Source organism: Colius striatus, chromosome 5 (assembly GCF_028858725.1).
Source record: "Colius striatus isolate bColStr4 chromosome 5, bColStr4.1.hap1, whole genome shotgun sequence".
Taxonomy (NCBI): domain Eukaryota; kingdom Metazoa; phylum Chordata; class Aves; order Coliiformes; family Coliidae; genus Colius; species Colius striatus.
This window is the reverse complement of record NC_084763.1, coordinates 48282377-48309456: the sequence shown is the minus strand read 5'-3', so window position 1 is coordinate 48309456 and position 27080 is coordinate 48282377. Positions and strand designations below refer to the sequence as shown.

At 40.4% G+C, this 27080-nt stretch overlaps 1 protein-coding gene across 1 annotated transcript in view; it reads right to left on the bottom strand.

Annotated features, from left to right (window-relative positions):
- Positions 1-25403, bottom strand: part of ITGB1 (integrin subunit beta 1) — a 43766-nt gene extending 18363 nt beyond the window's left edge. The window contains exons 1-7 of the mRNA XM_061996200.1: positions 25170-25403; positions 5916-5985; positions 5590-5675; positions 3864-4086; positions 2025-2195; positions 1288-1526; positions 164-319 (exon numbers count right to left, since the gene is read on the bottom strand). Of these exons, the coding sequence (XP_061852184.1) occupies positions 164-319; positions 1288-1526; positions 2025-2195; positions 3864-4086; positions 5590-5675; positions 5916-5985; positions 25170-25178 (954 nt within the window). The 5' untranslated portion in view covers positions 25179-25403. The remainder of the gene's footprint in view (positions 1-163; positions 320-1287; positions 1527-2024; positions 2196-3863; positions 4087-5589; positions 5676-5915; positions 5986-25169) is intronic.
- Between the last annotated feature and the right edge of the window lie 1677 nt (positions 25404-27080).

The following is a 27080-nucleotide window of genomic DNA, read 5'->3' as shown; positions in this document are numbered from 1 at the left end:
TTCTTGCACATTTACTTTAGTTACGCTAAAGGCACTTCATGTAACACAGATGTGTAAAGTTCACAAGAGGTAGTGGTCTGAGACTAAATCAGAAGACCAAATGAGTTTAGTATTTTTCTGATGCTTAAGCTTAAATTCCCTAGAAGATGATGTAAAGACTTACATAATAGTGGCTCATTGTGTACATATTATTTTCCAGATGACATTTCCCATCATTTGGTAAAACAATTCCACCAAGTTTACCATCTCCTGCAAAGTGAAATCCAGCATCTGTGGAAAACACTAATAGTCTGGTGACATTTCTCCAGCCAATTTGTTCCTTGGGAAACAAAGAAATGGAGTTTTGGTATGTTGCACTGATTTATTTTATAGCCTTAGGGACCAACACTTGAGAGAAATGCATGAAAGAGCAGACAGACTGAGAAGCCATACTAATGCCAAGCCCTCTTCTCTGACACTACCAGGCAGCCTGAGCACAGAGGATGATGCTGGCATGTGGAGCACTGCTGGAATCTTCCATTGGAAGGTCAGAGGTTGCCTGGTGTTTGGCTCTGAAGAACCATGAGGCTTTGCCAATCTAGTCCTGATCTGTACTCAGCACAGTGCTTGCCAGAGGACTGTCCTTTTTCACTGCCTCACAAGCATCCTGGCCCACAACTGCAGAGTCTAATCCTGTAACCTGCCCTTTCCTATTTTTTGTTTAAATTATTCCATTAAGCTGAAGCTCTAGTTAATTTAAGACAACCATATTTAAGTGTCACATAGATACCAGTTACCCCCAAAAATAAAAAAAACCCAACAAACCTTCCCACAAGGCTTTTGATTGGCATTTCATTTTAAAGTGAGAGTCCAGATTGCTTCAGAAAGTCCTGATTCCATTGATCAACAGCAAAATAATTTACTAGCCAAGCAATAAACTTGGATATAATTTTTTGGGAGTCTCCATCATATCTTCAAAAATAAACAAATGTTGGGTTTCCATCTACTTCAGTCTGAGAAGCCAGCAGAAGTTCTAATTTACCAAACTATTCTGAAAGAACAACTACATGTAGCATATAAAGTTTTGATATAATCTGAGAATAGTTGCCTACTCAGGATTTCATACACTTTTCAGCAGAATTTGACCTTTCAGCAGAGTTTAAAAATTCTGCTGTCCATGCAGCCTGCCTAGTCTATCTTGTCTTGCTACCAAGAGCTGACAAGTTCAAATATCAGCTGACAAGAAAACACTAAAGCTGGCTTCAATTCCATCTAATAGAGAAGTAAAGAAAATTAATACACACTTACCCCACAAACTGCAACCTGCATTATTGCATCGAATCCACCTTCAGGAGAATCTAAATTTCCAGAAATGTGCTGTTTACCTACAAGTTCATTGAATTTATTTCCTTCACTGGTAAGGCTCAGCACATTTTTATAGCTAAATGGACTTGTACAGTTCTGGTCACCTGTACAAGGATTTCTGAGTTTGGCTGGTGTTGTGCTTATATACGGCATCACAGTTTTCTCCACAAAAGAGCCAAAGCCTAAGACAGAATAATAGAAACCCTGTAAGTTGAAGAATGGAAGCTTCTTATTTATATTATGATACAAGAGCATTAGACATGCTGTTATACATGCATTATCTTTGAATCACAGAATGGTAGGGTTGGAAGGGAGCTTTAGAGATCATCTACTCCAACTCCCCTGCAGAAGCAGGTTCACTTAAATCAGGATGCATAGGAATGTGTCCTGGTGGGTCTTGAAGACCTCCAAGGAAGGAGACTGCACAATCCCTCTAGGCAGCCTGTTCTAGTGCTCATATTATAGCTGAACTGATATCAGAAATAGCTTTCACACTTGCTTATGTTCCATTTTCACCATCACCACCGAGTGCTCTTATGTTCCTCAACAGGTTCTATGTATTAGAATATCTGTCATAATACCGATAGTTTAAAAAAAAGATACTGTTCATACATAATCATGTGAAAAACACCAGGAAAGAAATTATTTCTCTTTTTTAAGAATAGGCAAATCTTTCTTACCAATTCGAAAGTCTGAAGTTATTTTTTCCATTTCTAACATCAGAGCTGTTCCGAGACTTTTCACATTCTCTAAATCGTCTTTCATAGAATAGGAGAGGTCCATAAGATAATAAAGGTCAATGGGGTAGTCTTCAGCTCTCTTGAATTTTAATGAAAATGTTTGGGGTTCCCCTGTTTCAGAGATTAAACAATCAGAAACCATTACAAATCCTGTAACTGCACTGGCAAAAAAAAAGTCTTTTAAGGAAAGGCTTTGAAATACTGATGAAGGTTTTGAATTAGAGGTGGATTTTTTTCTCCTATTGACTGAAATGCTCAACATCAAATTATGATGAAAACAATTTTAAGAAGTATTTCATATTTAAGGCATTTCATCTCCCCATAGAAAATATCAGCTTGCCAGAAATCAAGCTCGCCTCTCACTTTGAAGTTGAAAGATGCTGCAGAAGAATGACCCCAGCACCACTGCTTCCCCTGCCAGAAAATGCAAAACTATTCTTTTGCTTATTATGTATGAAATATGGAATAGATTGCAAAGGGTTTTTTTGCCCCACTCTCCTCAGTCACTAAAATTAAATGATGATATTGCTGCTGCTTAAGTGTGCTTAATAATTAGCAAACATTTGCTTAACATGAGCAAAACTAGCAAACTGAGGAAACCATTGGATGGGCAATGTGAACAGCAGATGGATCATACAGCTATGCAGCATGGTTTGTATAAAAAAAAACCCCAAACCCAACCAACCAAGCAAAAAAAAAACAGAACAAAACAAACCCAACCAACCCCTAAACCTAAACACTTTAGACTTTCCTTAGTCACTGTTTGAATCAGCTTGCACTGAAAGGAAGTATCCCTCTCTGCAAGGAGTATCATCATTGGAGGGGTCCCTCATCAGAGAATTAATGACTAAGAGAAGTACTTATATACAGAGCAATCATCTTTTGGGTAAATTAAGCTCGGGTTGCCCAGATCTTTCACATGTTCCGATGAAGAAACTTCTGTGTCAAAAGAGGAACAATAATTTGAAGTTGAAAGAGTCAAATTAGAAATAAACAGGGGCAACCCCAAAACTGCAAAGTATCTTTAATTCCTCTCCTCACCTCATCCTCCGATCATCCTGCGTTTATTAAAGCAGTTACCACCAAGCAGCTGACCCAGAGGAGAGGCTCTTATTCCAGGTAAATACAAGATGGTTGTTAAACGTGTCTGCAGTACCTATGAACTCTCTTTAAGGAAAATCTGTACTGTGCTCAAGTGCTTTATGAGCTACTATCCTTGTCCCCCTCAACCTAAATGAAACAAAGTTCTCTTTAGGGGCTGGAAATGGCACCCAAGGACTGTGTTCTCATTATTGAAGTCCCGTGTCCACATCTTCAGCCTCTGGAAAGTATTTTACGTAGCAATCCAGAAGTCTTGCTGCACAACTACAAAACCATTCAGTTCAGACATGCAGACTGTAGGTGACAGCAGTACTTCAAGGAAAAGGAAATGCTATCATAATTTCTCCAAGTTGTTGCTCACTACTTTCATTCTAAGAAGCCACATTGGGGAACAAACTATAAAATACCAAAACAATTTTACCCTTCTGATACATGTAGAATCCATGCTGTATCTATTTTCTCTCAAGTTCTATTGGAAACAAGTGATATCTAATATTTAATAAAAATCAAATAGTATTTGAAGTATCTAAACACCTGGGGCTGATCTAAATGGCTCTGCTATCATTCAGGTTATCTGAAGAAGTGTGTTTAACAAAGTAGTTACACATTCAGAACAAAAGATGCAGATGTGGTGGTGACAGAATAGTCATCTGAAGACTAGAATGAAACTGCCCTTACCGACTCTTAGTTGCAGTACTAATTTCTGTGGCTGGATCTGTGTAATGGCTTCTGGTTTCAGCTTCTCTGCAGCACCTATCTTACGATTTGTTACTTCTCTATCTTCAAGCACCTTTTTGCTACCTCTGGGATTTTCTATATCTTCCATAGGACAGCCTTTACTCTTTAGTGCTGTCAAGTCATCACATCGAGCAGATGTTGGCTCTCCTTCTTGCAAAAAGTCCTAGAAAACACAGGCAAAAGACTATGAAGTTTACAGCTATCATACATTACCCACTATAACACTTTGTACAATCACTCAATCTTTATTTTAAAAAAAGTTCAGTAATAAACAAACAGTCCTGAGATGTTACACAAATATATCAGTAACCACTATCTAGTTTGCAGCTACCTAAACTTATCTGTGCATAAGATGTAAGACAAAACGAAGGTAAGATGAAAGGCAAAAAAAAAGTACCCAATGTTATCTCTTGAGAGAAGCACGACATCCTTTGACATCAGCTATTCTAGAGACAGAAGATGCAAAAAGCTTTCATCTTCAGGTAGCTGTCAATAGTGTGACCTATTTGTACAGCCTACTTGGCAACTGCCCTCCCTTTTAACCTTTTCTTTTTTCCTGAAAGGCTTTTATTAAAGATTATGTAAGTACACTTTGGTACTACACAACAAAATAATGGCAATATGTCAACAGACAACTCTTTTGAGTGAAATTCAACCTGAAAGTAAGACACATAAACAAAACCAATACGTAATTTTGTTCTGAACAACAGATTACCATTACCTCAAACCATAAAAAAGCTCTACCCTCAAATATAAATAAATATGGCTTCTAATTGAGAAACTTGGCAATTCTCATTCTCTTCCCCCCCAATATTTATCTAAATAAATGTATCTTGCAGGTTTTGTCAGTTCTTGATGACTAGCACTGACAGCAAATCTGACAGCTCAAGGTCAAATTTCAAAGTTAGTCGGTTTAATGAAATATTTAAAGTTTATAAGCTGGTTTGGGGAACAACAGGTAATTACTACATGGAAATAAATACATATGTATCTCCTAGCAAGACGTGAAGATTTCCCAGTTTTCAACAAGAAACCGAAGATGAACTACGGTAAACGTTTCCTTCTATTTCTATTCTGCGGATGACACTTCAGCATATCCTGGCTAAGTCACACCATTTATCTCACATTTTGAATTTCCTGAATTTTTAATTACATTAAGAAACCACTCTTTTCATGTTTCATAGTGAAACAAACCACCCACTCACAGAAACTGATTTCCTACACCCAACGGAATCTACCAACCCTACCAACAACAGAAACTTAAAATTTGCACATTTTTCTTATGAAAGAAAACCTTCAAACTCTATCCCACCTAGGTCTAAAATTACCTCTTGCTCTAATGTCACTGGAAGAATGTAATTAAGCATACTCAGACAGATTCCATGCTGGAATGATTTTAAATAACTATGAGACAGCCTTTATAGTCTGCATACACTTGAAATTTAGAAAAGCAGAAGTAAACACATTCTGAAAAGCAATTATACTCAAATCAGGACATCAGGAAAACAACAGTATCTGAATTTTTAAGTACAAATATCAAATTGAAGAGCTACAAAAAGCTACTATCAATAAAGACAGACATTTCTATACATTTCAAGTATTTGCTAAAATTTGAAACCAAGGGGAAAAAAACCCCAAACCATAAGAGGAATCTTGCAACACTTACTGTTTTTTTACACCAGCCACAGTTTGGTCCTGCTTGTATACATTCACCACATGATTTTGCATTAGCTTTTATGCAGTCACTTCCACCTAGCAAGGAACACAAATCAGTTCGTTCATAAAAAGGTGCTAACAACAAAATGTTAGTTTGTTTCATTCTGACTTTGTAAACTAAGTTCTAACTACAGGTAGATTATTAACATGAGATAAAACTGACACGTTGTCATTAGGTATAGGCTAACAAAGATACATATACCTACATAAATAACTGCTAAATAGACATTGCTTCAAAGCAACATTAAACTACTGCAATGAAATTAAGTGACTTACCTTGCTGAGCAAATCCATTCCATATCAAGCAACAGAGGATGCCAGCGCAGGTGAGCAATTTAAAATTAGTCTGAAACACAAAATCAAAAGATCAAATTGTATGATTTATCATAATGAGTAAGCAAAAAAAAAAAGTTTCAAGAAACTGCTGCCGTAACTGTGTTTCAGAGGAGGCAAGGTAGAAGAGATGCAAATGAAATTATCTCAGTTGTACCAGCTCAACAGTTTTGCTCCAATACAACTATGTTTGTGGGCTAAACTCTGTTTTGAAGACATCAAATAGGGTGTAATTCTGAAAGGATTTAAAAATATTCTTGTCCTAGGTAAACCAGTAAGCTATGAGAAATTTGGAAACACTCTTCACTCAGGGTAGGGGGAAAGAGAACTCAAACCCAATTATTAACACCTAAAAACATAATTATGTTCCGAATGTTACTGGAGAGATTTCTAAATACGAGATACCACAGAAATACAAGACAGAAATGGAGCTTCTCTATTCAAGTCTGTTTTAATATAAACATCAAGGCCCTTTCCAAAATATTCTCCTTGCAGTCTACAAAGGGCATTTTACAGCCTAACTTTGCATCTTCTACTGCAAACTAGAAATCCCCTCTTACAGTATGCAACGTAAGGCATCCCTGATACAAACTCAGTCCCTTTTTCTCTTTCTTAGGCAGCAAAGAATTAATGGGTACCATCTATTACAGAAGAAAATACTCCATCCTTTGTTCAGGGCTATAGATCTTAATGAATGCCCAGCAGAAGAAATGCATACACAGAAGCTACATAATCTATATCCTTTATGAGACAAAACTCGAATGCTTATAAATCACAATTCTGGGTTACTAACTTGTCATTTTCCCTGATCAGTGGTGAGACTTAGTACTCCAGAGCTAGGATTCTTCTAATAACAGTTTCAAACACACCATTTTTTTCCTAAATTTTCTTCTACTCCAATAGCAGGTAGTCAGCCAGGGTTAGTTGTCACATCTTTGAAATTTTAGTACTACTTTGAATTCCATTTCTCATTTATTCATTAGAAGAATTCTGAGAACTTTGACTATGGCTGTCAATTTCCTTGGCCATGCTAAAATGTTACAGCTAATGACAGACTATCCAGTCACCCTGAAAACATCAATATTCTTAATATCTTTTTGTTCTAAAAAATATCTTGCAGTACAGCCAAGGAAAAGCTAATTTGGCAGAGTCTTAAAATGAACCTGTCATTTTCTCGATGATGCACTATCATTCATATAAATTAGCTGCAAAGTGAGCAACGTTTAAATTAGCACACCAACTGAGCTTTGGTTTTCCCACATTGATTTAAGGCCATTCATAATTGTTCCTTTGCACATTCAGTCACATCTAACAGAGAAGGAATAGCTGCTCTAAAATCTGATGGAGAAGGTTTCAAACAGAAGCCAACCCTTTACTAAAAATTTGTATGTAACAAATATTAGATGGTCCATATTTTTCTGATAAATCATTTTGGTCCACTCCTCAGTGGATGCTGTGGCCAGAGGGGAGTTTAGACATAGGAGAACTGAGAGAATTTGCTGTGGAATGACTTTGCTAGATTATATCCATATGCACACATGACATAACCGATAAGAAAATCAAATTAAAAATGGAATTGTAAATTACACCTTAACTTTTGAGCATTACTTATTGCACATCTCAACTCTGATTCTTCCCTCTGCTCATTGCTGCAAAGGTGATCAGCCCTCATTCATAAAACAAAAATGTCTTCTTAAGAGTTTAAGTCCCTGCTATAACCTGTGCAATCACAAACCTTGATCAGACGAGAACTGTGACCAAACTAATGTGAGCAGGTGGAAGAGCGACAAACAAAGTGAATCAAGGCTACAGAAAGCAAGTGGCTACAGAGTGTAGGAGCATATCTATGGAACTAGGAGTACGGAGGAGAAAGCTTTAACAGGTTGCTCAGTTTTTAGTTTCCTTCTTTTCTGGCTTTACAGTACGTATGCTCTGCGTTTAGAAAATACTACTTCCCACAAACAGAAGGGCATTCTGTTACTCAAGAAGCAGCTTTGTTTCAAGTACAGCCTAGAACAGAGTGGGCTTGTTAGTAAGAAAAAGTCCTAGGCTGCTGGCATCAGTTAAGTACCATCTTTTCCGTTAGCCAAAACGAGAACATTATAAACAGTTCACCTTTTTAGGGCAGACTCACAGTGGATGCACAGCAAGTCCATGCAGACCATATAAATAAGTCAGCAAAGACGTGACACAGCGCTAAAACTATGAGTAAGGCCATTTGGAAGAGAAACATTTCTGTGGAAATGCATCTGCATGATGAATGTAGTTCTGGGCACAGATTCCCCCTAAAGTTTACAGGGAAAATGTCCTCTTCCATATATGGCTACACCAATGCCTTTCCTAAAGTGAGCCGCCCACCCTCCAACACACACTAGCTCGCTTCCTTTACCTCCCCACTGCTTAATAGCTTTTCCATCTGCTGAGTTTTGAAAACACTCGAGTAAAGATTTGCTGATTTGGATTCGATTCTGCTTAATGCAAGCAAAGCGATGCACATCCCCAGCCTCCAAACCTCCTCCTTGCTGCTGCAGCAGCCTGGTCACAATGGCATCAGATACATTCTCCTGCGAGTCACTGGTTAGTACTGTAGATTGCTCTGATGCAGATTTTTCTATTAAGGGAATAAACCAAAACAAATAATGCCCAGCTACACTAGACAACAAAAGGAAGTCTCTGGAAACCATTGGTGGAGCTGGAACTAAACCCTGTGTCAGTATTCCAACCACAGATGACGGCAACAGAAAAGAACCCATTGTTACAAGCAAGAAATGAATTTTTTTTGGTGCAACATTTACATATTTTGCATTATATTTTAGTCTCCCCTTTTTAGTTAAATCCATGAAAAAAATATCCCAGAATCTTGAAAACTAACTCTCCTCCCCCTTGGAAACAATGCAGTTCAAAGTTTACACAGAGTAAGCTTGCCAAGAACTGAAATCTCTTCAATAACTATATCACCAGTTGTGATATAGCGTGTATCTCTGCACATTTGCGAAACATATTTTACCTTTGTTAAATAGTTTAAGTCCTAGACATCACCTTGAATGTTTGGATTTGTTGCTTTCCAAGGTTGTTTTTGTTTCCCCCACTAACTCTCACTACAAATAGTAATGTTTGAAGAGAATTTTTTCTTTAGCAAACCAGCTTTGATGGAGATATCTGAAGCTTTTAATTTGAAATCAGAGACTTGTTAAGTAACAACAGGAAAAAGGAAGGAGTGAGATTAATTCTGAATTTGCAAGTGCAGTATTTAGCACTTTTGTATTCTGCTATTCATCCAGATATTTAGACGTTAAGGTTACCACTCCATGGCACTAAAGCCTTTTGCAGCTTTTAAAGTTTATTTACTAGAACAGTAATAGCATCTGTGCAGCAAATTAACTGGGAAAATGGGATCAAGACAAAAGGGTAAGAATTACAGATACATCAACACCTTTGAAATTGAGTATTGATGGCTCTCCTCTCAGCTAAGCATTCATGCCACCTGACACAGGCCATAGTTTATAGGGATATTAAGGCAACGTTAACAATGAGCCCTTAGGCCACTGCAGTCTTGTTCCACTCAGCTGAGCAGGTCCTCAGCCGACCCAGTGCTCTGGTATCCACCATAAATGTCCATGCCAAGCAAAGGGAAACACTGCATCTGCCTCTATCGCATCCTGAAGCGTGTCTTGCTGCAAAGCCTCCTAATGAAACACATAACCATGCTTCAGTCCACAGGAGAAACATTCAAATCTACAATTAGATCTGTTGTGCAGAGGCCACCTTTTTGAGGCTTATTCACATCCCCACAAACCACTCTAATTACACTTATAAACCTAAAAATAAATAAGCAACTCACACTATTGAACTAATATTTGTGCCTCCTGCAGACTGATGCCTCTTTGCATCAGCTGCTTTTTCACAGGTTTAAAGCTTGATTCAGAAATTCTGTATGGAGTTGATCCCTCATAGAACTGAGATTATATTTACAGCCACTTTCATCTAGCATAAGGATGGAAAGTCACGTAACAGAGTTGCCTCATTCTCCTTGTTGGCTATTCAACCTCCTCTTTGATTATTCTTACTGCTTTCCTTTCTGACTGGTACTAGCATTACTGCAGCCACTGTGGAGTGCTGGAGTGAGGAAAACATCCATCTGAAACACTAATTCAACAAAGAAAACAGCTATCTGGGTACAAAAATGCTTGCCCTGGCATGCCAAAGGTGGTGAGATATGGATGGAGAAAAAGACAACTGGAAAAAAAGAAAGCAAAAGATACTGTTTCTCAGCCACAGTCTCTCTGTAAATTGGACTACAGTGGTCACAGGCAGCCCCCACTCCCAGTCCCTCTAGTTATAGGAAGAGCAGGAAGAGATATGTTTCTAAAATAAGTAGAATTAAATAGTCTCTGGAGAGGCCTGTTTCAGGACTTGATGGCTACCCTGCTAAAAAAGTTCCTTCCTCCCTCCAGAAGGGGAGGGGGGGGCCTTAGCTGAGGGCCACGCTTCTCAGTGTCAATTTTATGGACTAGGAAGATGAATCCCATTCACATTTCTGGAAAAAAATGGGAGAGGAAAAAAAAAGATAAAGAGACATAGTGATTTTCTTAACTGGAGAAAACAAACAAGCCTGGTGACATGAGGCAGCAATTGCATGGACACTACAGAACTCTCACAGTGACCTACACCTCTGTCAGCACTCCTGACGGACAGAATTCCTACAACAGACATTGTTCATTACAAACTCAAATTTCACTTGACACCCAGCAACTCTGAGTGTCTGCTTGTATAAAAATTCACTGCAAAGCAGCAATCCACTGTAAAAAAGTCATAAAATGGCATCCTGAGGCTGTCTTGAGAGAAGCATATTGTTGAGAAAGGAACAGATAGAGAAGTTAAAAGGTTTCATACCAAGAAGTTACTTTTAATTAAAACTTGCAAGTTTGTGGTGCAGATTTTCAACTGAATCTTAAATAGGTAATTCTTCATTTGTGACCTTAACAGCTATATTATTTAATTAATCACTGTAAACGTTACTGTCACACTGAATTATAGCTGGGATATACTGCTTGCCCAGTAAATTCCAGGACCGTCAGATCAAGAAACCATATGATGCATTCTTCTTCATGGAAGGGGAGATTTGGGGTAAATACTGATGGCTGAAAAGCAAGAAATCTTAATCAAAGAACCAAAACCTATCTCACCCTGCAGAACTATTTGTTCCCTGGATATAGACCAGCCCAGTAATGGCTGCTCTTCACAGAGGCCCAGATCCTGATCTTGTATCATCAGAGATGAACTAGTGAAATACCTCCAAGTATGCCCATGTACGGGAAGTGAACTTGATAGAAACAGTCAAGATGGACAATGAAAGCACAATCTCAAGAGTAGGACTTTGAAGTATCTCAAGCCAAATCAAAATGCTACAGGCAAGACAGCCTTCATCAGCCTGTCCATCAGTCTACCAAAAGCATGGCTAATCAACACCACAATGTTCTTTCTCCCACTGGCAACTTTGCAGATGTTAACAGAGCAGGTTTTGAACTGCTTGTAGTAATATGGAAGGAACGGGACATTAACTCAGATTAATGTGCAAAATAAGACACTCTTTAGCACTGAAATAGCTTTTACACAAAAAACCATCACATCAAGACTGCTTACTCAAATTGTGTCCTAATAGAGCTTTAAGGCATAACCACTTTGGCTACCATGACACTACAGGACAAGAGCCATCAGGATTTCACATTGGACTTCATTTCTCTCTGTCAGTTATTATCTCTAAGCTAATGCAATAAAAAAGGCAGAGTCGGCAGATATGCTACACAGTTTCACAACCACTATGTTTTAGTGGGGCATATATGTTAAAATAAGACATAATAAATCTGTTGGGACTTAAAATGTAGTTACAGTGAGTTATAATCTACAAGAAACTGATTTTCTGTTTAGGTCAGGGAGATTAGCCCCTCCAGTATGGTTATCTGAAACTATCTGTCATAATCAGCGTCTGTTACTACTTAGTTCAGAAGATGCCCCTGCAGGGCTGGGAGTCCAAAAAAGATGTGAATACAAATTTCTGTATGCCAGAACCACAGGGAAACATATCACAACCCTGCATGAAAACTACTTTGCCCCTCTCCTCTGCTTAGTAAGCCAGACAAAGATACACAGTAACACAACTGGTTTGCTAAGTCTCTTGGTTATACTGCATTACTAACCATACTTTATTCATACTTACAGCTCTAAACATTTTCTCAAGAGATCAAGTCACTTAAAAATCCCCCAAAATTACTGGATTCAATGAGAATAAAAAACCCCAATCAATAAGCATTAAGTTTTAAAACAGATTTGTGGGTCTGAAACCTCTACTGAAAACCCTGCGTGGCCACCTGCATCACAACGCCTCTTCAGCTGAATACATGAAAGTGTTCATCTACAAATACAAGTACCTGCGTGAGAACAGATCTAGGAGGCAGCTCACGGTATCGGCTTGTGTCCCCAGAGTACAGGCTTTTGTTATTTTATACAGGACCCAGCTGCTTCAAGACTGAAGAGTTAACTTCACAAGCACACACACAGTTTAATCATATGATTCCTATATGGAATTTGTTGATACCTGCTGGATTTCGCAGGGTCCCTCAACTTACTGACAGTTCTAAATAGTGCAATGAAAAGCAATTAGGTATATTCCTGAAAAGTACTTTTTTGGTCTCGATTTGAATGACTGAGTAGTAACAAATCTACCCAAATTAGGTGCCTGGCTGCAGGGAGGGAGTTAGGAATGGAGACTTTTCTTGATAGAACACATAAATCTCTATTAACCCCCAAAAAAGAGGTACTTATGTCAGAACAACTGAAACAGCTGTTCTCTGATATTAGACATCTCTCCACTTTGGAAAAAAAAAAACTTGGCAGATGCAGTTCACATGACAGAGAGTAATAACAGTTCCCAAATATTTTACAGCACTGAGACATACCCAAGAAGTAAGAAAACTGGGCTCCAGTTCCTCCTCAGCCCTAAAGGGTTTGAGTTTACATTTCCTGGGAATGCTCTATCAGCCTACAGGATATACTAGTATGATCACTCTCCAGTGCTGTTATTGAAACAAAGCTGCTATGCAATGAAGGCATGGAGACAGAAAATGAACTGATAAAATTTTGACTCTTGTTTATCTACTAAAGCACTTAGATGGCAGGAGATAGAAGAGAAATATATGTGAGGCTTCAGACCCCGTTCTCTGTAATACATGTGTGTATATATATATACACACACACAGATTTTGTAACATGTTGTCAATGGATAAAAATGAAGAGAGTCTAAAGATGAGGATTCAGAGCTTTATTTCCTTGCCACTAAATGCCCTAACCTATAGGAAAGTGAAAGAAAACAGATAATATGCTCACAGACACAGAAGAGGTCCTCAACTACAAACCTCGTGTACCGTGCATGACCACTGTGACCAGCGCACACCGAGATGAAATCCCTCTCCAACTGCAGCCTTGACCAATCTGAACTATATGATCTATCAGAACTTTAAGCAATCTTGTCTAGTGGAAAGTGCTCTTGCCCATGGCAGGGAGGTTGGAACCTGATGATCTTTAAGGTCCTCCTCAATCCAATCCATTCTGTGATTTTCTTTATGGACTTGAATTGAATACTTGTCATTCATCAAGCAACTAAAGGCATCCAAGAAGCTTCTGCTAAGAAAAGCCATAAAGGCAGGACAGATTACATATCACATGTGCTTCCATGTCGTTGTATTTCTATATCTATTTTCATAATATTTTATTTTCAAAATCCGGTAATAATTTCACTTAATGACAAACTCCTGCAAACTTAAACAATACTAGTTAGAAGCAAAAACAAGTTGGTTAGAAATATGTTACAAAGAGACAAATTGAGTAGGTGTTAGCAGCACTAGTATTCTTTATAATTTACTATTTCAGAAGCCACAAAAGCCCAGATTTCATGCTGACAATGGTGACAAAAAGTGAAAAGAATGAGAAAAGATGCTCAGGGACAACATGAAGATGTTGCTACTGACAGAGTCTTCAATTGCCAAGTCAGCAAACCTCAAGTGCGACCTTGATCTCTCCCTTTGTTCTAAGGTCTTTCTGAGAGCACCACAGTGCAGGCAAGACTAACATTGGTTAGTCAGCATCACTTTTGAAGTAGGGACCTTTTTTCAAAGAGGATATGTATATACCAGCATGTACAAAAGTCTGCAATTCATTACCACATCTCTTTAGTACTACCATAATACTAATAATTATTAATTTAAGAATATCACTTTGCTGTATTAACCATTTTGATTCCTAGCTTGGTCCTACAGTGGACAAAGAGACTATTTGCATAGTATTTTCTTGACTCATTGAATCATAATTTGAAGGCAAGTTTCCACAGTTTCAGAGTTGTTTTGGAAAGCATCTTGATGGAAGTATCTTGCTTATGCAAACAAACCACTTGTGTACCATCGCCATATACAGGAAATGTTTAAGTGCCAAGCGAGGTGCTCTTTTTCAGGAAAGTGTTATTTTGTCCACATAAGTTTAGATATTTTTATTAGGCAATTATCCACAGACTGCAATTTAAACTCTGACAACTATACTTTATTGAATTAGACCAACAAACAGATGTATTGTACTAAATATTCATCATTAAATTAGGAGATAAATACACATCTGCATATTCTCAAGTGGAACAGGTAGAAGCCTGCAGCTACATCTAATAAAAATACCAACAATATGCTCTTACAGTTACTTATGGCTTATATCTAGTTGCAACTAAAACATTTGTATCTTCTTCTGAAAAGGCAGTTTGTAACTACTTCATGCTAGTCTACACCTCTCAAAAGTATCATGCCTACTAAAATATAGAATAAAAAGCAGAGCACTCCACTACCACACTCCTACACTCCTCTCTTTTGCTAAGAAATCCCACGTTGGTGCATCCTGCCCACAGAAAGCTAGGATTCCTGCAAGGACATTATGAAGCTCCTTGAATTTTAAGTAAGGACAAAATAATAAAACCTATTCATACAACTGCTTATGCTAGCACACAAGCACACTACAAAGACAGCACTTCTTCAAGGCCAAAGAGCTAACATACCAAGCCATGGGTACCGATACTGTGGTTGAAACTATTTTCTTTATCTATAGCAGCTTCTGTACATGCACACCTTGAAAGCTTCCTCTTTAAAGATAAATATATGAGGACATCTAAGTGTTAAGAACCAAAACAACATTTTTTTTTTACCCTTAAAACTGTCACTATCAAAAACATCCGTTTTCCATATTCTTGCCAGTAGAAGTTTTCAGTAGTTCAAGTCCATCACAGCCTTAACGTGGCATGCTGTCTCCATCAATCTGGGCACAGTGAGAATTCTTAAAATCTTTGTGTTATTAGTAGGCATTTTTTCCACAACAAATAGTTCAGGCTTTTCATTATTACAAGCAATTTTTTTTTTACACAATTGTGATTAAAACAGAAAAAAAAATCTGCTGTTTCATCACTTTTCAAATGCTTTTAGACCCATCAATCATTTTTGCCATAATAATTTCTCCTCTCGCTAAATGCGACACTTTTTTGGCAGAGGACAGAATGAATTGCATATTTAGCCTGTTTACATAGGTCCTGCAAGTCTGGGCTAAGTTTAGCATCTCTACCTCAGACAGATTAGAATTAGGAGTGCCACATAACAATTTAAGCCTTTCTAGTGGAAAACATGGGTGCCTGTTCCTTGTGGTAGTATTAAATTCCCACACACTCTGCAGCACTTACTACTCCCATAAAGAGACTATTTAATTTTGTGCAACTTAAACCTCATATTCATCCACACAGGGGGAAATGAAAAGTTTAGTTAAACATATAAATATAGCTCTTACACAGTTGTCTGTAACTGATGCTTCCAAGGCAATGCTGCCTTAGTAGTTTCCACGACTGTCACATCATCTAGTTAAACTTACTTTATTCCAAGATTTTCTTTTAAAATAAGAGCAGAACAGAGGCACGTACATTGTGAAGTAAAAAACTAGAGGGTTTCAGTTAATAGGATGCTTTAAAGAGAAAACACTTGCAAAGATCTTCTTGGCTACTGCTGCAGATACTGCAGGAAGCCAAAAGCTGGCACACCGCAAAGGGCGAGCCCAGCGGAAACTCCGTTGTTACATGGCACTGTTCAGTGTTCACCCACCAGTAGCTCTCACTAACGCTTTGGGTACAGTTTCAGCAACAAAACCAAGATGAAAGCCAGCAGCTGCTGAAAGGAACAGCAGCGCTACAGCATCCTCATCTCCAAAAATGCAACCTCTGCCCCTGTGCTCCCACCTGTGGACCTCCGCCACCACCATTCCAAGCCAGCTCTGCTTGCTGGGCTGGGCAGAGATACCCCAAGTCACCTTTTTCCCCTCCACATTAAAACCTGATTTCTGTAAGCCTCAGCAAACTGAACCTGACCTCCATGTGGATAGAGGAGTGTTGAGGAAACAACTGCTATAAAGGGGCAGGTGGCTGTCAAACTGACTGACCTCCAAAATCACACTGGGCTCTTTAAGCACCACTAAAACAGCCCAAATCCAGGCTGTCATGGGCCCATCCTCCTTCTCTGCTGGCCTGGACTAAATTGCTTATGAATGCTCTGTAACACAGCCGGACAGTTCAGGGAACAATTCTGATTTTATTCTATGGGTTTGGTTTTTTTTTTTTGCAAAAAGTTATTAGAATAAATTACTTGGCCAAAAATCATTTAAGATAAGAACAAAAACACTGAAGATTTTTTGTTTGCTTATTTTGTTGTTGTTCTGGTATTTTTAATTTTAATTCAGCAACTACACAGAATAATGCCTACAGTATCCAAATACTTAATTGCATGGTTTTCTTTAAAGATTCACTGTTCTAACATCATTTTGAATGAGACTTGTACTGAAACAACTCTCATCCTCAGCACACTTTCAACGCTGGGAAAATAGTCAGGAAAATTAATATGCAGAAATAATAAAAACTGGTTAGCCCAGAGAACTACATACAGTCTTATAAATCTACCTGTCTATGAGATTTTTAAGATACATGTAATTTTATATATGTATATCATTTTTTACTACATAACTAATGAAGATTATTAATTCAATGGCAGTTACAACTGCCTGTTTCACTGCATGCTTATACCTAGACAATGGACTCTATCCAGATTTTAATCCTGAAGTTGAAGTGCCTGCAAAAAGCCCCAAAATCTCACAAAAAAGGGAGATTACGACCTTATAAGACATTCCCCCCTCCTTTTTTAAATGTTTTGTTTGTTTTAAAACAATAGATCCATCACAGAGTACTTTGCCAAAAGCAGGCCTTGCCTCAACAACCTGTCTATTAATACACTTCTGCTGCTTTGCAGAGCAGGATTTTAAAGTCTGGAGTCCACAGGCTGTTTTCAAGAGGACTGTGAAAGCTAAAAAAAAAAAGATGAAGATTCTCAAAGTAACCAAGTAGATTTACCACTTTGCCGCTGCTGAAGAGACAGCTCAACTTCTCAGGGACCTAAAATTCCCCATTTTGCACCCTCTGCATCTATCTGGTGCCAACTGTGGACGACACTTTCACCTCTTAACTGAAACAGCAGAACAAGCTGAGCAATAACTCCTTGCTGAGTTATTTCTCATCTGATCCAGCAAGCAAAGATAGATTACTCAAGTCAGAAGAGCACCGAGGCGTGCAGCAGCAGATGGTGCTTATGCCAGCTTATCTCTGGACTACCTACCACAGGTCTACGCTCCTCTCATTACAAGTTGCAGATTTTCCTATTCCTTCCCTAGGTCTGAATGTCACTAGTAAGGTTTATGGTCACCTAGTTCAAACTGCTGATCCAGTTGAAAAGTAATTTTTTGCCAAGCTATTTTCCAATCACATCAGTAACTTCAATGACTTAGTGTACAACCTTACGACTTCCACTGGTGATGTAAGGATGGCAAGACTGCACAGGTAGAGGCAAGAGTGACAGTTAAGTGACATTGGTATAAATTGCTGCAGAGCCATGTTCTTATGAAAATAAAATACATTTTTAGGAGAATTCAAGGTTCAAAGGTCACTTTATGAAATATGAAATTCAAATAAACTTGAAAATCACTTGTCTACTGCAGTTTTCAGTTATCATTAATTAGTGACCTCTTTTTTTTTTAACTCTGCAGAGACATAATAGTCAAATTGCTTCCAGCTACAAGAAAATGTTAATTATATTAAATACAGACACTATTAATTTAGAAAGTGAAACTGCATTGTGAATTATGCACCAAAAAGAGCTAGTACAAGCTTTTCTATTACTACCTAAACACTCTCCAGATTGGTCAGTTGGCAGTGATAAAAATGCTGGCAGCAATCTTACACACTACAGCTACTCTTTAATGCTAAAGTTGAGTTTTTCACTGACACTGGCAGTATCAACAGCATAGCTATGTAACATTTAGTTCTGCCTTTGAAAAGTTATGTAAACAACATCCGTAGCGGAAGGAGGCAACACATACATAGGAAAAAAAACTTTATCACTGTTTACCAATTTTATGATGCATTTTAAACAACCTACAGCCAGTATCTATAGTATGTTCTTCCAAAAAAGGAAATTTGCCATTTCTTTTTTTATGCTCAAGTCCACACCCAGGAAAAATTACATTGAAATTATTAAACACCAATTCATCTCACACAATTTATATTTGCCCATAAGTTACAGAAACATCACAACAAATTACTCCTCATTTTTTAACTATACAGTAAAAGCAAAGAACAAGTGTTATCTCCTAAAATATCAGCCTTACAGGTGTTTTGGGAAAGCAAATCAGTTACAATCACACACAACTAAAGATAGATTTTGTAATGCATTCTGACACAAACCCAGCAAATTGGTGTTTCAAGACCTGTTAAGTGTTGTATTTTACGCAGCTAGGCTGCAGTATGCCTTTCAGCTTCAGGACAATCTTTAGCTAGCACCAGAAACTGAGCACATTAACATACAACCTTGCAAAAATGCTAAAGGAACCTCAGAGAAGATAATTCATGACTTTGCCCTATGCTGACAGAAACTAATTTCCTAACACACAAGAAAATAGAACATCACTGTAATAAGAAAACAACCCAGCCAGAACACATAGGCAGCACAATTAACCTTGCTTACCATAGTAAATCTTGTGGATTATGCCAGCAAAGACTTCTTCATTTCTCCTTTTTATTATCAGAATAGAAAGCATTTCGCCTACTGACTGGACAAGCACAAAGTCTCAAGTACTCTGCTATCAAAGACATGGCAATAATATGAGAAATCATCCTGATGCAAAATTTAATCTCAACTTAGTGATAATCAACTATCAAAACATGTCACCTTTCAATCCGTGGGAGAGTGCTTGTTATTTAACATCAAAAAGATTACATTCTTGGCTATTTATCTCCACTTCAGAAATAGACTTTCCTTTTAGCTGTAGTCATATTCACACAAAACCCTTTTACCTAAGATTTGGACAATCAGAAGCTGAGTGTCTAGGCAAAGGTTGGATGTTGCCCAATTTAATACCTGAGCAACTGAATCTGCAGAGGATGCTGGCCAAGCTCCTAGAAGGCCAGGTCCTTCAAACGACCTCCCATGGTCCCCAATACGCTCCTGACACTCAAGTTACCTCACAACTCACTGGGAGAGCATCTTGTGACCCTCTGATTTAGGGGCAGTACAAGGCTGCAGATAACTCCCCATGGGTTGTGCCAGCCTACAAAGACACAGAGCAGATAGGGACAGATCAAAATAGCTTCACAGAGTAGCTGGCTACACAAGAGCCAGACCCGACTCAGTGCCAATGCCCAAGGTTAGCACCGTGTTCAGATACCCAGAACTACAATTCCACTAAAGAAAATAAAATGTCAGTTTATCCTCTTTTTTCCTTCACAAAAGGAAATGACCCCTACAATCTTACCTCAATACTTACTTCAAGATCAAAGTTATGTCAAGCCAGACATCCTGGTCTCAGGTTTGTTTTTCAAAACCACAACCCCAGGGATGAAGTACGCATTAATATCCAAGATACTACCTTTGACTCACAATATCACCATTTCCTAAGTGAAATACTGATTCTTTCTAAATTAATCTAATACAATTATTCTTCCTCTTGTTTAAATAACCACAAATCAGTCATCTCTGCATGAGGCTAAGTTCAGTGTTTCACTTCAGACCAATATATAATTATTGTTTTTCATCCTACCACAAAGGACAAGAAAAGAAGAAGAAAGCTTTCACTTTTTCTGTTCAGCATCCACATCAAAAGTGCCTTTATTTGCCCATCTCTGAAGGTAAAAAAAAAAAAGAATAATCATAACAGAAAATTAACTACAAGTAAGTACTTGTATCTAGTAGCTATATGACACAGAAATTCATAGTTTAATACAATGAGTCCATATAAATACAGACTCTCCTTCCTGCTTATATACTGCAATGTACCCAGAGCAAAAGTTAAAACTAAGCTAAGTAAAAATGAGGACTACTTTAAGTAGTTAATACAAAAATATGATAGTCTAGGAAGTCCACCTTGATTAGTCTTAGAGAAGTAAAAGAAAGTGGCTATCACAAAAAAATCAGGATGTCTAATAAAAATACTCTGGTAAAGAGAGGGCCCTTATTACTGAAAAAGACAACTGTGTGACATTCCCAATGCAAGCCATTGGGCAAGCCTACACATCGAGTCTTGCATTGGGCTAGAAATTCATACAGCCTCTCATGAACACAACTGAAGCACATGACAGTTTCTTACAATGAAGCTGTAAATACTTTCTATTGGTACTTACACTGTGAATCCACATGGTGGGAGAGAAGAAAGTTTAGAGAAAGGTCTTGACATAAATTTATCCTGACTTACCGTTTTAACGGTTTAAGTTACTGGGCTACACCTATGCAGGACAAATAAGAAAAAAAACGTAGAATTTGTCTTCCCATTTGTGGGTAAACACAAAAATGACTTTGTAGGCCACCCAGGAAACTCCACAACCACGACAACTGACAGATACTGGTCAATATTGTGGTCTGCTGTGGTTACTGCATGGCAAGCAACATCATCCTTTTCAGAAAGCTGGCAACGGAATGCACAATAGAACAGAGCAAAACAGAGCAAGGAAGAACTACACAGAATAAGAGGAGATGGTATCATCCATCATAAATGACAACATTATTTAGCATTAGAACTAACCAATAATTTTTTTTTTTCTTTGACACAAAAGGAGCCTTAAATCAGAGCAAGATATTGACAGTGTCTGTCCAGGAGACCGAGCCACACAACTTGTTCATGATTCTGTGACACTCCCTCTTGAAAAGCAAACATCCTCTTGAAAAACAACAGCTAACTCTCCGCTACCCCAAAAACTCATTTTCCTGTAAAGCTCCGAGATGCATGTGTTCGTATACAATCACCCATGCACATATACACAACAGAGCAGAAGCCTGAAAAGAACCCCTATCTGCAGTGTCCTAAACAGCACTGTTAAAACTGCTAATGAGAATGCTACTACTAGTAAGTGCCTTCAAATCAAGGCAGTGTGAATGATTTGTAGAACCAGCATTATAAAGACAGATGGGAGATGAGAAGTGGGAAAGCATGCACTTAGTCTGAGTTTCCTCCTGCTGGAAGACAGGAAATTTTCTACAGGGCACAGAATATAGCAGATGACTTAAATATCAAGTCATGTTATGGGGGAAACAGTACACATACTGGCAAGTACTTTTTAATGACACTTCCAAAATAAATTTAACTCCATATTGCCTTAATTACATTTTTTTAGAATTATCTAATTTACATAATTGTTTTATGAGCTCCACCAATGGATCCTGAGAAGCTTAAAAGAAAAAAAGGCACTCTCAACAAGGATTCCCTCTCAGAGAGCTGACTGCAGCTCCCAGAATGAAAACGATGCCAAGAGGACTGGCCATTCAAAAAAAAAAAAGTTGGAAAAAATAAATCACTTGAAGTTCTAGAAGAGCAAATGAAGGCAGAATAGGCACCGCTACTGCCAAGCCTGGATTCTATCTTTTCTGGATCTAACGACTATCCTTTCCAATTGCCATGTGAGAAGGCAGCAGCAATCTTAAGGCTAGCTAGCTTGCCACAGTTAATATGCTTTAGGAAAATCCCCGACTGCTTTAACTTCAGTCTTGCAATGTCTTACTGATTATCAGAAGTCTCTCTCACAGGAAAGGCATACCAAGTGTACTTGGGGAGGAGTAGGGTAGAAGACAAGGTCAGATACACCAACTGCCAAAGGTCAGGTATACCAATTGCCAAGCAAAACTACATCCAGCCTCTACACTTTCCCCCAAAAAATCCCATTCCTCATGCCACGTGGTGAGTGCAACCAACAGAAATCAGGTCATACAGCTCACACATCCACTTCTCACACGCAGTGAGGACATGGGTGAAGCCTGCACTAGCCATCACAAGGCCAGAAGCAGCCCAAGGTCCCTAGCCTACAGACAGCAGAGGAACAGCTGGGACCGTTTGTCCACCCACTAGAAGGAAAAGGAGCAGGGATGGAGCTTGTTCCAGCACTACAGTCCTTGACAGTGGCTTATACAGAGGGTCCTATCAAGAGGAGGTACTTCAACAGCCTGTTTAACAACAGGCCTGCCGCAATCACAATCAAAACTGTTCCCAAAGGCCACATTACCAAGAGCCAGGGATAGCCAGGAACTTTGCAGCAAGCTGATCATAGGTCTGGAAGAACCACAAGCTAAGCGTGTATCACATCACTCAACTAAATCAAGACTGGGTGGAAAGGTAGGCATGACAACTATTTACAAACAACTCAAGAGTGTTCATACCAGTGGCAGCAAGGGAATTATATTCAGAGCAACAGAGAACACAGCACATGCCTAGCCCATGTCTGCATCACTCTCCTTGAGCTTGCCTCTCTGCTACCCAAGTTATCTACTTCCTGAGCAGCTTGCTAGAGCAAATGAGGACTTTTCCAAACTGCACCACAGCAGAGCTACTCTAAGAGGGGAGGACGGTTAAGAGCAGAAGAATGAAATAACAGATCAGGAAGAAAGAACAGCAGGAAAAGTTTCCGGACAGTTTGTTTTCTGCTGTGGGAATCACTTCCCAAAGGAAGTGGTAGAAGATTAACCACTGGAGTCACTTAAAACTCAAGACAAAACACTCAAATTCTGCACTCACGTCAGAAATTCATGGATCGTCTAGAGAAACTGGCACCCCTCTGGATGAGTCCTTCACAAGGGTGGGCATAAACAGGAACATGAAGTGGATCAGATCACCGAATGTACAGAGCAGAGCGATCTCCCAAGCTGCACACACAACAAACACCTGATTTCTAAGTGCTGTCATTTCATTTTTAAATAAATCTGGTCCCTTTGTCACATGATTGACAAACAGATACAGCTCCAACTTTGATTAAGGTAAGATGTTATTCTGCATGCCTGTCAGGTTTGTACCTTTCAGACGAAACATCTTTGAAAAGGACAAAAGTTGAAGGTGTTCACATCCTAAACTTGCCTTGTCTTGCCTACTTATTGCCAATGGCTCACTGTTTTTGCAACCCTTACAAATATAGCCTTAGGCAGGCTTGCAAAACGCTCCTTAATCATTTGCCAGAGGCAAGTAATATTTTTTGTGACAGAATGAATCATCAGTTTCATCACTAGGATGGATATGGACAACGAACGCCTTCGCTACTTTTAAAGTCTTGTTTAATTTAGTCTAATTCACTTCTTTCCAGCAGTACAATACTTTAAGGAAAAAAAAAATCATCTGTTACCAAGTAATTACATTTCATAACAGAAATCTGACTTTTCTCACCGAACTACCATCACCTACTTAATCATTAACATGCCAGGAGTGCAGATTGTCTGCTTCTACACACATAAAGTCCATGTCAACACTTAAGCGTACAGGCAGCATTAGACACTGGTGATTCCACTGCAGTGAATGGAGACTATCCTTACTCCTAGAAGTTTGTGTATCTTCACATGAACAGGACTGTAGCAAATCTACAAGAAAAATCAACATTTTCACCCAGCAGGTATGTGCACACATGTTGGTAGGAATGGACTGTTGTATTAGACCACAGACAAACACAGAAGGAGCCAATAACACTGTTGAACTTATTTTCATACAGAAAAACGGTGACAAAGACTACCTGGTGAGTCTTAACAGGCAAGACACTTATTCCATAAAAAGACATTTGACACTGTGAGTCAGAAAGAATTTCCTAGCACTTCATGTTTCCTTCCAGCCATGGGTATAGGAAGGTAATAATGAGACAAAACATTGTGCTCCTATCACTCTATTTCAGAAATCTCCACGTGAAGGGAGAAAGCACAGAGAGGCCTCGTGTTCCTGCTGCCACCCAGGCACAAGCAGATGGCAAACCAAAAAGGCTCACTATAAACGTACTAACTTGAACGAATGGAGCGGTCAAACCGCTGCACTATGATCATGCCGTCATTCAAAGAGGGCACATATTCCGCTCTAAATGGTTACTTTTAGCAGATATATGCGGATCAAAAATCCAAATGATCAAACTTCTGCACTGCCTCACTCCTTACGCTCCCGTTCCTGTAACCCGCTTCTCCCCAGCGCCTGCTTCCCCGGAAAGCAAGCCTTCCCCTCCGGCCCTGCCGCTACACCGGGCGCTGAGGGGACGCTCGTCCTCCAACGCGCTCCCGGGGAAGCCGTCCGAAACTTCACCCAGCCTAGTGCTGCCCCATTCCCGGGCACCTCCGGACACGAGGCCGCGGACGGCACCGGGTAGCCCCGAGCGCGGCGCTGGTACCGGTTCCCCCCTTCGTAGACACGGAAGGGTCAGGGCGGCCCGGGTGGACAAAGGCCTGGCGGGTCCCCGGCGGCACGGGAGGCCCGAGGCCGCCGTCCCGCCACCACAGGAAGCCGCCGGCTGGGCCCGACACCTTCCCGCCCGCAGCGCAGGGCCGGGCCGACCACACCGCCCCGGGCAGGCGCGGCAGGAGGCGAGGCACAGTTCTCCGCCCGGGACGGGCGCTGAGACCCGCGCCTCGGGGCGGCTCCCCGAGCGGGCGGCGGAAAGCCGCGCTCGCCGCCCTCTGCCCCGCACCGCCCGCTCTCAGCCCGCCCGGATACCGCTGGACGCGCTCGCACTGAGGCGCCCCTGGCCGGGCGGACACCGCTCAGCCCGCTCCCTGCCAATTCCAAACCCCCGCCCCGTCCTCCCGCTACCTCGGCCATGGCCGCGGCGCGGCTGGCTCCTGGCAGGGGGCCCGCCCGACCGCCTGAGGCTGCCTCGGCGTCCCTGAGCGGGCTAGGTGCGGCGCGGCGGGACGCCCGGCCTCACTCTTCACTCCCCGTCCAGCTGCCCGCCGCCACCTCGCCTCCGAGCTGCTGAGGGGGAGCCCGGCACGGCGGGGGAGGGGAGGGGAGGGGACGAGAGGAGAGGGGAAGGTCCGCGCTCGGCCGCGCTTTCCCCGCCCCGGAAACACATTCCTCCCCGCTGCCGTCAAGCCCGGGCGGGGGAGGTGCTGTCCGCCGTGGCGGGGTAGGAAAAGAGGGAAGGGCTCTCCCTGTGTGAAGTTCGTCCCCCACTTCCCTGCGTGGCTACCGCCAGCGCCTTATTTGGTGGGCTTTTATAATTTCCCCAGTGCCTGTCCCTGCAGGGGACGGGGCTGTCTCGCGGCGTTTCCTACGGCGCTCGACCCCAGCGCTTCTTTTTCAGGGATGCGCCCGTCTCCTCCCGGCTCTGCCCGGCGGTGCCAGCGCGGGGCCGGGACACGCATGGAGGCAGAGGAGTGTCTGGCGGAAGGCCGGCCGCCCGTCCCTCTTGCTGACAACTGTTTCCAAAAGCGGTGCAAGTCAGCAAGTGATGCGTGAGCTTGGCCTGACGCTTATACACCCTCCAAGCCAAAAAGGAGAACTCCCCAAATCCGTCGGCCAGAGCCAGCTGCTGTTTGGTGCACGCCCCCCGCGTTTTTAAGTGCTCCTTAAAGTAGTTCTGGTAGGATCTACTGGTTGAAATAAAACTGTCTTATCCTACACTTTCAAGTACACTTAGTAGATGGGAACCGCAAGCTATGGACGGACTCGCAGCCTTAGAAGCTGTGCCTACTTGCGTGGCTACTGCAGCTGGTGTCAGTTCTTATTTGTCACAATCAACTGAACGAGCGGTGCTGCAAACTGATAGTTTTTATCTCTTTTCCTCTGTTTTGTTTCTAGCTGCACTTTAAAAATAAATGTTTCTACCTTACTCAAGATTCAATCCTATGTTCCATTTGGGCAGTGAAGTTGTTTAGGTTTGTAGCCCATTTAATATAGCTGCATTAGTAAAAGCTTTTTCTGCTGGTGCAGCTATAATTCTAAAACTGTTTTAGTGTTGTTAGAAAATGACATTGAAATGACAGGCTGCTGTTCAAAGCAGCTTCATCAAAAGCAAGCACCAGACAAATGAGGTGGAAGAGAAATAACTTTGACAATCAGATATAATGAAGCCAAAGACCATATGTTTCAACAGGTAAATCAATATGCAATATTAATACTGCCAGGAACAGGGAAAGAAGCTGCCATAAACCCAGAGTTTTAGAGCAGTAGAAATAGTAGTAAAATAAAAGCAAATGCTAGAGGGATAATGATCTGCCAAAAATCTAAGACATTTAAGTACTAGGGGAGAAAAATGACTTTTATCCAAGATATTCTTCTTTGCTTTCTTATGGCAGGGAAAAAAAACCCCACTTTTTGCCAGAATATGCAAATGGTGAGCAGAAGTCCATTATGGTGTACTGCAAATAAATGATGGCAAGAATGTGCCTCACATTGCTGAGGCAATGATGAGTAAATAAAGCTTCATAATAAACTGGTGCTTTAAGTACTACCCAACACTGAGGCATTTGTGTGTCAAGTTGCCAGTGGCTGGTGGCTGTGCTGTGTGATAGGAAATTGGCAGGAAAAAAATCTCCCAATGGCTGAAAAAAAACCCAACAGTGAATTATTTGGCAGCTTTCTGGACTCCTTTGGAGAGTGCAGATGTGTGTGAACACAATTTGTTATCTTCCAACACTAAAGTACTAAAAATGTCAGAAAAAACTGCTGAAGATATCTGAGCCAGCAGACACAATTGCAGATGATGTCAAAATGTTGACT